At 37.9% G+C, this 14,139-nt stretch overlaps 1 protein-coding gene across 1 annotated transcript; it reads right to left on the bottom strand.

Annotated features, from left to right (window-relative positions):
* Window positions 1-993: 993 nt before the first annotated feature.
* On the bottom strand, window positions 994-13,757 carry LOC137097080 (uncharacterized). The gene is made up of 14 exons (XM_067468382.1): window positions 13,674-13,757; window positions 13,176-13,217; window positions 12,403-12,453; window positions 10,351-10,407; window positions 8,906-8,950; window positions 8,416-8,460; window positions 7,276-7,320; window positions 6,795-6,839; window positions 6,290-6,334; window positions 5,313-5,357; window positions 3,514-3,558; window positions 3,367-3,411; window positions 1,721-1,735; window positions 994-1,628 (listed from the first exon to the last, which is right to left on the bottom strand). The coding sequence occupies exons 1-14, from the start codon at window positions 13,755-13,757 to the stop codon at window positions 1,536-1,538; spliced, it is 702 nt and encodes a 233-aa protein (XP_067324483.1). The 3' UTR covers window positions 994-1,535.
* Between the last annotated feature and the right edge of the window lie 382 nt (window positions 13,758-14,139).

Genomic DNA, 14,139 nt, shown 5'->3' with positions numbered 1-14,139 from the left:
GGGGAGTGTAACCCCGTCCAACACAGGTGACCACCCTATACCCCGATCTGGTTTGCGATCGACCAGGAGGACCTCTGTCTTATCGGGATTGATCTTCAGCTTGTTCTTCCTCATCCAGATCGACACAGCGGCCAGGCACTCGTCTAGCACCTGAGAAGCCTCCTTGGAGTTAGGTGGAAAAGAGTAGTAGAGTTGTGTGTCATCCGCGTAGAGATGGCACCCAACTCCAAAACTCCGGATGACCTCTCCCAGCGGTTTCATGTAGATGTTGAAAAGCATGGGCGACAGAATGGAGCCTTGCGGGACCCCACAGGTCAAAGGCCAGGGGTCAGAGCAGGCGTCTCCCAGCTTCACCATCTGAGTTCGTCCCTCCAGGAAGGACTGGAGCCACGACAGAACCGTGCCCCCAAGGCCCATCCCGGAGAGACGACCCAGAAGGATACCATGATCGATGGTATCGAAAGCCGCTGAGATGTCCAAGAGAACCAGCAGGGTCACACTCCCCCTGTCCAGTTCTCTGCGGAGGTCATCCACCAAGGCGACCAAGGCTGTCTCGGTGCCATGACCAGGCCTGAAACCAGACTGTGACTGATCTAGGTAGTTGGTATGGTTGGGGCAATAACACATCCCTGTTTGACACCTGATTCCACCTTAAATGGGTCACTTTGGGAGCCTGTTGCCATCATGTCACTATGGAGGAGCTGCAAGATGTTAACAAATTTGTCAGGGCAGCCGAATTTTTGGAGGATGGTCCAGAGAGCACTGAGATTCACTATGTTGAAAGCCTTTGCAAGGTCCATGAATGCCATGTACAGAGGTTGGCTTTGTGGGGAATAGACAATGCTTTAACTTCTTTCTTATCCATTAATGTTAAACTGTATTGATTGCAAATCTATGTAGTGATTAGGAAAGTTGCCCACCTAGTGACTGGAGATAGTATTGTATTCTACAAACAACGACTATTTAACCTATATTTCTAAAAACGTCAGGTGTAGGTAACTGGACTTTCTTTAGGAAGCATTCCAGGTTTTGGGATTCATGGATATTTAGCTGCAGCTCAGGCAGGCAATCAAGCACACACACACATCTTTCTACATTACAGATTTTATTTGCAGTACTAAAATGGTTTAATTACAGCACAGAGAAATAGTGCTCAGTCCACAAATAAACAGAGATGTGCTTCTCTTTTTACCACTTCATAATTAATATTGCTCAGAAATCAAATATGTAGCAAAAAAGATTACATTAATACAGCAGAAAGGAGAGTGGATACCATAGGCTCTAATTTGCTTAACAGGCCTGTTATATGGTATTTTTTAAATAAAGTTGAAATTAAAATCATTCTTGCATAAAGCAGAGAATAAATATTGATACAAAACCATATTGCCTGCCTCTTTGGCTCAGAAAAAGAATAGAAGTGATTTGTACCCAAAATTTATCTGGAAACATCCTTTATTTGGAAACAGAATTTTTATTATCAGTGGCAGGCAGTGTAAAAAAAACCCCCAATGGGATTATTGATCACAAGCTTCCGATTAAGCTATTGGAGTTAGAGGTTCATTTTCTATATCCACACTAGCCAGGACATTTTCAAGGCTGTCATCAGCAAATTCAGAATCAGCATCAGCCTGTTTGTTAAAAAGACATCATATTATATTAGCTGGTGAGTCCTGAGAGGGGAATTTGATAGAACTGAGAGAGTAAGGAGATGAGAAATTACCTTACACTGATGTTCCTGAAGGGATTTCCAAGCACAGGTGGCAATAAGAGAGAAAGGACAGAGTCTTTTGAGGGAACAAGGGACCATTGTAGGACCAGCCCTACCAACTAGCAGTTTGCCTGTTATCTTGGGCAGCAAATTCTGAGAGATACTGGGCTACAACCTGCACCCTCCAAAAACACCCCGTTCCCTTTAGGTGTGATACGAGAATGTCAGATGTATTTTTCATCAAGGGACCCATCAGCCTCATTGTTGCCTTCAAAGGGCCATTGAATCCATGGATGAACAATTAGTGGCTATGGAGAGCCAACTATTATTTTTTGACAGAGTGGTCAGTGCTCTTTTGTTTTTATCCAGTTTGGTTCCCCAGATGATATTGAATGACAACTCCCATCACTTTTGATTATCTGCCTTGTGGCCTAGGGATAATGAGAATTGCTACCCAACAACACTTGTTGTTCTGAGGTTGGGGAAAGATTAAAGGATATTTTAATGCCAAAGATCATGTTCAAACCCTTCCATCCTGACTAAATACAACAAACAGCAGCCTTCCAGTTGTTACTGTATCACAACTCCCATCAGCTCTAGTCATAATGTTTAATGATGAAAAATGCAGTTATTGTAATTCTGCATCTGGACAGCCACATAAAAAAGTCATGAAGAGTCAAATTCAGCCCACCGGACTTAAGTTTAACACATATGTGATATATGTTCCCTCATTGCAATGTTGTTGAAAAAGTCCCTCTCCTACCCAGTTGGATTGGGAAATGTATTATTCCTATTCATCAATGCAATTGAAGAATGGCAGATAACATGAAAAGAATCTAGTTTAAACTCCACTGAAAGTTATCATATTAAAGTCATAATGGAAGACCTAGAAAATAACTATAGAGGTATCCTTTCTAGGAATTTCCTATGTCCCCCAGAGAGGCTCAATGCCTTAGAACCACCTGGAAAATTTAGAGAATTTAGACCTGGGCAGATTAATACAAGGCTCATTCTGTATTTTAACTAATTGATAAATATTTGTTAGGATAAATTGTACTAGATTTATTATGTGGAAGGAAGAACATATCCATTCATGATTGTCCTAGTATGATGGCAGATGCAAACTGATAGGAAACTCCGAGGTTTTGTTCCTGTCCTTTCTGATTTTTGTGATAAGTCTCTGATTGTATTGGGAACTAACAGGACATATTCAGAAAATGTGTAAGGATCTCCAAAATAAAATCAGAAAGAACAGGAACAAAATCTGGGATTTTAATCAGTCTGAATGTGCTCTAAATTGGGAGGTACCGAATTTTCATATACAGTATCAAATAGCCCAGGCAAGAATCACATTAAAAGACTCTTAATTGTGACAATTAGCATCACACATGCATATACATACCTGGCTATGTGTTGCTATCTATAAAATTATGTTCTCTATCAAACGTTTCCCTAGTTTTGTTTTTTAGATGCATTTACAGTAGGTATATAATCTACTTTTAACAGACATTAATGGCAACCAAAGCTTACTTGCAACTGCAAACAAGAACACCTTGTTAACTATCCAGTAATGTGAATCTATATTCCTTGAACATCTTGTTAACTATCTAGTAATATGAACATATATTCTCTGTATTAATATCTGCAAGAAGTCTTACCTCTGGGTCATTTCCTGCATAACCATCATCAAAGGCCCGATCACTCTAGAAAAATAAAGTATCATAAATAATTATGTATTCAATCCTGTAACTGAAATACACTGAAAGGTTTAACACATGCAAAAAATTGAATGCTATAGCTTTTACCATAGGTGCAAAGGCATTTTCACTGTCATCTGAAGCATATGATACCTAGAAACAAAGGTAAACCAAGTATTAGTATGAATGTGTGAGCATACTGTATTTTCAGAGAATAAAGTTCTATAGGATAATCATTTGCACACAATACTTTTATTGAGTTGCTGTGAGTTTTCCGGTCTGTATGGCCAAGTTCCAGAAGCCATAGATACCTGCCATAGATGTGGGCAAATGCTTCTGGAACATGGCCATACAGCCCGGAAAACTCACAGCAATCCAGTGATTCCAGCCATGAAAGTCTTCGACAATGCAATATATTTATTGTTTCAGTTGACTCAAACAACTTCCTGATCCATTTTGTAAACTCAGTGTAATGAATTGTTAAGGGCGCATCCACACTATAGAATGGATGCAGTTTGTCATCACTTTAACTGCTATGGCTCAATGCTGGAGAGCATGGCAGTTGTAATTTAGTGAGGCAGCAGCATTCCTTGGCAGAAAAGGCTGGAAACTTTGTAAGACTACAACTCCCATGATTTCATAATGTTGATCCATGGCAGATAAAGTGGATTGATTCTCCAGTGTAGATGCATCCTAGGTAAGTATTTGCTTATGAGATGAAGCTAAATGACTACATCTCTTGATCAGTATCCTGTAACCACCAAAAAAATTCCAGAAATCCAAAGTTTGCCCATGGAGACAATATTCCCAGTTCTTACTCCATCTTCACAACTACAACAAATACATCTCATAAGCCTTTTGGGGTCATAATCAAAAATCTTTCCCCTTAGTTGCCTAGATTCTTGGGCTCATTATAAATAGAGAAGACACTATGTTTCAGGAGATAAGAACAAATTGTGGCTATCTAAGGTAAGATCCTGTGACCATAAAACAACCTACACTGCCATATAATCCAGTTTCAGAATGCAGATTAACTGCAATGAACTGGATTATATGGCAGTGTAATTTTATACAATACAGTTCAATGCAGATAATCAGCATTCAGAAACTGGATTATATGGCAGTGTAGATCCATCTTAAGAAAGCCATCTCTCCTCAAACTGTCCATCCTTTAAAGACATCCATGCATATGGCCAGGTGGTGGCAGCAAATCCCATAAAATAATCATGTCCACCTGGAATCCACTTCCTATGAATTTCAAAGGATGCCACTGTGAGTTCTACTATGCGAGTTCTGTTACATATGTTTGATTCAATAGGGAAGAATCTTTACATCCCAGCATATCTGCCACCCAATGTTCTGTTTTACAGTAGGTCTAATATGCCCCAATTGTTATTTTTCTGTTACCATTCATGTAAATTTATTAGGACTCTTATGCCTGGTTATAGAACCAGGCATAAGATTCCTAATACATTTATATGAATAGTAACAGAAAAATAACAATTGGGGTATATTATTATATGTTATTGCTAGTGCTGAGCCACAGTTAATATGAATACAATTCCAGTTATTACAACACTGTTCCAAGCACAGGCAGTGAATTATTTTGGCCATTTCGCGAGAAGATGTATTCAACATCACATCAGTTGCATTTAAATTGCGCACAGTAAAAAAATCATTTGAACTAAAGTAAAACCATTATATCAGGTGGATTTCCATATGTGCTGACTTACTTTACAAGGATTGATTGTGGCTGAGATTGACAAATGAATTAAAGCAAAGCCTACCAGAAACTTGCAAGAATAGTATGATACATCTGAATGTATTTATTTATTTACTGTACTTATATACCGCTGTTCTCAGCCCGGGGGCTGAGAAATCTTTAGTAAGAAATCTTTTTTCTTTACCTCTCGTAGATTGTTGTCATCACTTGCAATTGGTGAAATAAGATCCTAAAAATGAATATTAAATAAGCATAAAATCATATGTATGTAATTGCATCATACATATGTGTATGATATATGATATCTTAGGTGGACATATAAATATATCTACATGGTATGTATCACATCCAGAGGTTAGACTGGACTAGCACGCTCCCAGCTTTCTTTTTCTCAGACAACTAAAAAACTTTTCCGTAACAATAGGTATTCTATTTCAAGCATAGGCAGTGAAGTATTTTGGCCATTTTGCAAGAAGATGTATTTGACATGAGTTGCATTTAAATTGCTCTGAGTTAAAAAATCCTTTGAACTAGAGTAAAACCATTGTATCAGGTGGATTTCCATATGTGTTGACTTACCTTACATCGATTGATTGTGGCTGGGATTAACAAACGAATTCAAGCAAAGCCTACAGAAACTTGCAAGAATAGTATGATACATTTGAATGTAGTAATAAATCCTTTATTTACCTCTTGTGGACTGCTGTCATCACGTGCAGTTGGTGAAATAAGATCCTAACACAAATATTAAATATTAAATAAGCATAAAAATCACATGTATGTAATTGTATCATACATATGTGCATGCTTTATGATCACATCCAGAGATTAGACTAGCACATTCCCAGCTTTCTTTTTCTCAGACAAGTAAAACTTTTCTGTTCCAATAGGTATTCTATTCCAAGTGCAGGCAGTGAATTATTTTGGCCATTTTGGAACTAGATGTATTCGACATCACATGAGTTGCTTTTAAATTTCCCTCAGTTAAAAAAATCCCTTTGGACTAAAATAAAACCATTGTATCAGGTGGATTTCCATATGTGTTGACTTACCTTACATCAATTGATTGTGGCTGGGATTGACAAATGAGTTAAAGCAAAACCTACCAGAAACTTGCAAGAATAGTATGATACATTTGAATGTAGTAATAATTTTTTTTACCTCTTCTAGACTGCTATCATCACGTGCAGTTGGTGGAATAAGATCCTAAAAACAAATATTAAATAAGCATAAAATCATATGTATGTAATTGTATCATACATATGTGTATGATATCTGATACCATAGATGGACATATAAATATATCCAGATAGTATGTATCACATCCAAAGATTAGGCTGGCACATTTCCAGCTTTCATTTTCTCAGATAAGTAAAAACTTTTCTGTTCCAATAGGTATTCTGTTCCAAACGCAGGCAGTGAATTATTTTGGCCATTTTGCAAGAAGATGTATTCAGCATCACACAAGTTGCGTTTAAATTGCCCTCTATTAAAAAAATCCCTTGAACTAGAGTAAAACCATTGTATAGGTGGATTTCCCTATGTGTTGACTTACCATACATTTATTGATTGTGTCTGGGATTAACAACGAATTCAAGCAAAGCCTACCAGAAACTTGCAAGAATACTATGATACATTTGAATGTAGTAATAAATCTTTTGTTTACCTCTTGTGGACTGCTGTCATCACGTGCAGTTGGTGAAATAAGATCCTAAAAACAAATATTAAATAAGCATAAAATCATATGTATGTAATTGTATCATATATATGTGTATGATATCTGATACCATAGGTGGACATATAAATATATCCAGATAGTATGTATCACATCCAGAGATTAGGCTGGTACATTCCCAGCTTTCATTTTCTCAGACAAGAAAACTTTTATGTTCCAATAGGTTTTCTGTTCCAAGCACATGTCCAATTTGCAAGAAGATGTATTTGACATCATATGAGTTGCATTTAAATTGTCCTCAGTTAAAGAAAAATCCTTTGAACTAGAGTAAAACCATTGTATCAGGTGGATTTTCATATGTGTTGACTTACCTTACATCGATTGATTGTGGCCGTGATTGACAAAGCAAAGCCTACAGAAACTTGTAAGAATAGTATGATACATTTGAATGTAGTAATAAATCTTATTTTACCTCTTCTAGACTGCTGTCATCACGTGCAGTTGGTGAAATAAGATCCTAAAAATAAATATTAAATATTAAATAAGCATAAAAGATCACATGTATGTATTTGTATCATACATATGTGTATGATGTATGATATCATAGTTGGACATATAACTATATCAACAAATCATGCATGTATTTATTTATTTTAAACATTTATATTCCACCCTTCCCACCCCAAAGGGGACTCAGGGCGGAGCACAGCATATATACGGCAAACATTCAATGTTGGAACAAAAATTCATTATATGCATACATAAACATTAAAAACATTTGTCTCAATATTAAAAAACACTCTTTAAAACCGTCTTGATCATCTGCATCTAATCTAATGGGCCTAGTAAGGTATCACTGCTTTATTGCACGGTCCTGAAAGCTTGGTCCCCTAGCCAAGTTTTTATCATCCTTCTAAAGGACAGGAGGGAGGGGGCCGATCTGATCTCAGCAGAAAGGGAATTCCATAGCTGGTGGGCAATCACCGAGAAGGCCCTCTCTCTCATCCCCACCAGTTGTGTCTGTGACAATGGCAGGACAGAGAGCAGGGCCTCCTCGGAGGATCTTAATCTCTGCAATGATTCATAGGGGAAGATGCGTTTGGACAGGTAAATTGGGCCGGGGCCGTTTAGGGCTTTATAGGCCAAAGCCAGCACTTTGAATTGTGCCCAGTAGCAAACTGTCAGCCAGTGGAGCTGGCATAACATGGGAGTTGCATGCTCCCTGTATGCCGCCCCAGTTGTTAACCTGGCTGCCTCTCATTGGACTATCACATCCAGAGATTAGACTGACACATTCCCAGCATTCTTTTTCCTCAGACAAGTAAAAACCTTTCTATTCCAATAGGTATTCTTTTCCAAGCGCAGGCAGTGAATTATTTTGGCCATTTTGCAAGAAGGTGTATTCAACATTTCATGAGTTGCATTTAAATTTCCCTGAGTAAAAAAAATCATTTGAATTAGAGTAAAACTACTGTATCAGGTAGATTACCATATGTGTTGAGTTACCTTACATTGATAGATTGTGACTGGGATTGACAAATGAATTCAAGCAAAGCCTACCAGAAACTTGCAAAAATAGCATGATACATCTGAATGTAGGAAGAAATTTTACCTCTTGTAGACTGCTGTCATCACTTGCAGTTGGTGCAACAAGATTCTAAAAACAAATATTAAATAAGCATAAAATCATATGTATGTAATTGCATCATACATATGTATATGATATATGATCTCTTAGGTGGTTATATAAATATATCTACATAGTATGTATCGCATCCAGAGGTTAGACTGGCACATTCCCAGCTTTCTTTTTCTCAGACAAATAAAAACTTTTCTGTTCCAACAGGTATTCTGTTCCAAGCACATGTCCATTTTGCAAGAAGATGTATTCGACATCACATGAGTTGCATTTAAATTGCCCTCAGTTAAAAAAAAATCCTTTGAGCTAGAGTAAAACCATTATATCAGGTGGATTTCCGTATGTGTTGACTTACATCAATTGATTGTGGCTGTGATTGACAAATGAATTAAAGCAAAGCCTACCAGAAACTTGCAAGCATCGTATGATACATTTGAATGTAGTAATAAATCTTTTTTTTTACCTCTTGTAGACTGCTGTCATCACGTGCAGTTGGTGAAACAAGATCCTAAAAACAAATATTAAATAAGCATAAAATCATATGTATGTAATTGCATCATACATATATGTATGATATATGATATCTTAGGTCAGTGGTTCTCAACCTGGGGTCCCCAGATGTTTTTGGCCTTCAACTCCCAGAAACCCTAACAGCTGGTAAACTGGCTGGGATTTCTGGGAGTTGTAGGCCAAAAACATCTGGGGACCCCAGGTTGAGAACCACTGTCTTAGGTAGACATATAAATATATCTACATGGTATGTATCGCATCCAGAGGTTAGACTGGGCTGGCACGTTCCTAGCTTTTTCTCAGACAAGTAAAACATTTTTTTTATTTGATAAGTAACTGCATTTTAACCCATCTCACTTAAAAAATGCACTGGATCTTGCTAACTGCTAACTTGGACCATGTGTGTATGTATGCATACTTAATGAGGTATATTTTAATTTAGGAGGAATTGGGTGCTGTATGGAGAAAAAAGGGAATATCAATCCCTACATACCTGAAAAAACACTGCACATATGGACACTTACATGTGAAAAAACACTGCACATATGGACACTTACATGTGAATTTCAGCCAATGTGTGAAGAGGACCATAGGACTGATCTCTAAGATAAGCTAAGCCTGAGCCAGGAGGGAAATATGTGGTCCTCCATTGTTTGACTGCAATTCTCAAGATGCTTAGTCAGTATAGCCAATAGTTAGAGGATGATGGGCATTCCACTTCAATGTCTGAAGGACCACATATCCTTCATTTCTGCCTTAGAGAGATGTTTGCTTAGACCCACTGCATTTTTTAAATTGAAAAAGTAATTAAAAATCATTGGCACAAGCAAAAAATCAATTGAAAACGCCATCTTATACATCTTGTAATGAAAGGTGTTAATAAACAGAAAGGTTCAGGATGCATTGAATGAAAAGATTTCACTTCTTCATCGTTGTTGCTCTCTCTTGAATCTAACAAATGTGAGTTCTGAAAACCAAGGTGAAAAAATACATTTAGTGAGGAGAGAGTTTGTTTCAGTCATAACTATGAGTTTGTATGAGGATTGTCTCATGAGTGACTTTCCAGATGTTGGGCTGTAACCTGCATTGAATGTAACAACCATGGGAAATAGTGGATGTGATAAAATAGGAATTGCCAGATATAGCCATATTTAGGATGAGTTTACATGGGCAAGGACAATTGTACCCAATTGTACCCAATGGCCACAAATCTGGTGCAGGTCCCAGACAGACTGGAGAAAAAATAATTGTTGCTCCCCACATCAGAAAGCCTGAGAGGCCCTTCCTGAAAGTCTATTTTGTCAAAGTATGTATTATGATGCCAATGATAACACTGGACCTATTCCTTTTTCCTGTCTTTCTGTAGACATGTCAGTGGCACAAAGGAGCTTTACATACCAGAGTAGAAAATGCCCGACGTTCCAGTTGTTTGTATTCATGATTATCTGCAGAAATCTTAGGTATAAAAACAAAATCAACATTAGAACTTAAAATAAATATTTTCAGCTTCCAACATTCTCCTCACTACTTTACATTGAAGGGTCAGGCCTGGCAAAAGACATTTTGCTCCCTAAGGTAGAGCAGCATCTTTTCAACTAAGTATTTCATACCTTAAAGTCAACAACAGTCCTCGCTCCACATTCACTGGGGACATGAGAGAAGACTCCCACAAGGATGATAAAAACATCAAATCATCCGGGCATCCCCTGGGCAAAGTCCTTGCAGACGGCCAATTCTCTCACACCGGAAGCGACTTGCAGTTTCTCAAGAAAAATTCACTGGGGTTAGGGGCATAGGGGAGCCCCCGGTGGTGCAGTGGCTTAAACCCCTGTGCCGGCAGGACTGAAGACCGACAGGTCACAGGTTCGAATCTGGGGAGAGGTGGATGAGCTCCCTCTATCAGCTCCACCTCCTCATGGGGGACATAAGAGAAGCCTCCCACAAGGATGATTAAAAAAATCATCAAATCATCCAGGCGTCCCCTGGGCAACATCCTTGCAGACGGCCAATTCTCTCACACCAGGAGTCACTCCTGACACGACCAAAAAAAAAAAAAAAAGGGGGGGGCATAGGACCCTTGTGAAAATGGGAAAACTACATAAAAAACATATTTTTTGCTGAAAGAATATCAAGGAATGTTTAGGTCCTTCAGGGAGACTCTAAGGTCAATGTATAGCGGAAGCTGACCACAAAGTCATGCTGAAAGACGTAGAAATGTCTAGCAACATTTCTAATCACTGTTATTTGTGTGATTAACATAGAGGGTTGTTAGAATTTTAGCTTACCCTGTAAGGAATAGTTAATTATATATTTTTTCAGTACAGTGCATATTTCTAGGTGGAGGTAACTTCCCTTCCATGGTTGACATCCTGTTGCATGGTTGATATCCCCAACTAAAAGTAGAGATGTCCAATCAGTAGAATAGATGGCTTGAACCTATGCTTTGAATGATGAGTCAAACATAGGTTAAAGACATTGATTCTATGTATCTACTTTAGTCAAGAGTAAAATTGGGATTTAAGCTCACAAATCAAAAGAACACAGTGAATAGTAACTCAGGATTTTGTGCTTCTCTGGTAGATGAGCGAATATCTGCATTCAACTCTATATAACAAGGGTTCTGCAAAAGTAGTATGGTCAACTGAATGAAAAGTAATCCCTCAAGGTAGTGAATTATTGCTTTTAGCAGGCTCTAAGATTTCAGTCTCGCCACCATCACAAGTGTGGTTGGTGAGATGAGAGAGAGGGCCTTCTCAGTGGTGGGCCCTCAGGCTTTGGAACACCCTCCCTAGGGAGATTAGCTTGGCCTCCACACTCTCCTCCTCCCATAGGGACCTGAAGACCTGGCTGTTAAACAAGCATTTGAGAATGCTAGTCCCTAGTTGTTCTACGCAATAGTTATGCAGCCTTGCACTTTATACCATGCCCTCTTTCCATTGTTACAGCTCTGCTGTAACAATTCCCTTGTCCTATTGTTTACAGCCTAGCCACGTTTACAATAGCTTACTGCTGTTGGTTGATGAGCGCTATTTTAATTTGAGTCTTAAGTTGTTGTTTTTATGCCTATTTATTTTATTCAATCTTATTTTGTATTGTGTTTTATTTTATGCTCTATTTTTTGGGTAGTTTGTGCTGTCCCCTTTGGGTAGATAGAGGTGGGGTACAAGAATAATAATAATAATAATAATAATAATAATAATTTTGTGAACTGGTGCGAGGACCGACATCAGCAAAATAGGAGCTTGCTTGAAAAGGAAAATCAAATAGTAGTGTTGGAAAGGTTATGTGTTAACCATTCTGTGTCCATCAAAATAGGTATGGAAAAATAATTTGAAAATATTGTAAATATTAAAAAGTATGTTTCTTGAGTTGAGTTTACTGATGACAGTTTGGAGGGTGTTCTCTACAAAACCAATTTTATTTTTGCCACCCTGACACCATCTGCCTTACCCATGTATATTGGGCTGCTTCCTGGGCTTCAGCATGTTGAACAGGAACATCCTTAAAAAAACAGGAGACAAAAGGAATTAAATTTGACATGGGTTAAATGAATCATCTCTCATAAAAGAGATTGAGTTCATTAAAGAAGTAAAATGGAGATAATGTTTAGGAGAGTTTTGCTTTTCATGATTCTGTTTCATGCATCAGAATGGGATTTTTTAGAATAAAGTTGCTCACGAAGGAAACTTGTTACTTGCTCCAAATCGAGTTTTATAATAATAATAATAATAATAATAATAATAATAATAATAATAATAATAATACCAATATTGAAATTAGGATGTATATTTTAGTCTGTCTAATCTCAAAGAAAGATGCTAACAATAAAAACCTGATGATAATCTGAAACAAGGATCAAACGATAGCTAGTGGAAAGGTGTGTTTCCATTGTGGGAAGCATAATTGAAGGTCATTTTTAAAAAAGATCCTTTCATTTTTCTTGTCTTTCATTGTTAGATGATCAAAACATCCAACAATGGATGTTAAAGACACAAATGAGAAATAGCATTAATGCTCCTGCTGGAAGAGAATTATGCTTGCAAAACTTCATTTTTTGGACTACAAGTCCATACCAGTATAAGCCATTGTGAGTGTTTTAATGTGTGAACTCATTCTATCAAAGCATACATGTTGACATATATTTTTTCCAAATCAAAAATTTCAAAAGTTTGCAGTGATAAGCAGAATGACTGGAAATCCCCAAATGTAGCAAACATATTTACCTTCTGTGCCTTGTCATCATTTGCATCAGAAGAAAAAGAATCCTAAAAACAAAGAGCAAACTCTGGTTAATGGAAAATCACATTTTACCATTTCTTTAATTGTCTCACACCAGGAGTGGCTTGCAGTTCCTCAAGTTGCTTATGACACGATTAAAAAAAACCTTCATTATGATGTTGTTTCCCCAATTTTAGTTCAGTAAGGAATAAGGCTGTTTTCTGCTGTCCTGGGGACTAGGACTGGGAGCAATACAGGAAAGGAGATTCTATCTGAACATTAGGAAGAACTTCCTGACTATGAGAGTTTTTCAGCAGAGGAACTTTCTGCCTCTGAGCATGGTAGAAACTCCTTCCTTGGAGGCTTTGAAACCAAGGCTGGATTGCCATCTGTTGGGGGTGCTTTGATTGTAGTTTTCCTGCATGGGAGGGGGTTGCACTAGATAGGCCACGTGGTCTCTGCCAAATCTATTTATTCTATGATTCTAAGAAAACCTTACATACTGGTTTGGCTGCTTCTTCATCTTTAACCTCTGCAGAAAGAGTGTCCTGAAAAGAAATATTAAAATCTTGTCTGTGGTAAATCATTGTTTTATCATTTTAATACAGTTTTGCTTATCTCACATTAATTCAAAGAGCCACAAGGAAGCTATGAGCTAGCTAGTGTTTTGAGTGTTGGATTATGACTCTGGAGGCCAGGGTTTGATTTCTCCCTTGGCCACGGAAACCCACTGGTTGACTTTGGCCGAATCAGGCCCCATCTGTACTATCATATAATCCAATGTCTGAAACCAGATTATCTGCTTTGAACCAGATTATATGGTAGACTCTTATAACCCAGTTCAAAGCAGATAATCTGGATTCCAAAACTGGATTATATGGCAGTGCAGATGCAGTATCCCCAGAAAATCCCATGACAGGGTTGCCATAGTCAGAAATGACTAGAACGCACACAATGACAGTAAAGAAA

This window comes from Anolis sagrei, chromosome 5 (assembly GCF_037176765.1).
Source record: "Anolis sagrei isolate rAnoSag1 chromosome 5, rAnoSag1.mat, whole genome shotgun sequence".
Classification (NCBI taxonomy): Eukaryota; Metazoa; Chordata; class Lepidosauria; order Squamata; family Dactyloidae; genus Anolis; species Anolis sagrei.
This window is presented reverse-complemented; position numbering and strand designations above follow the sequence as displayed.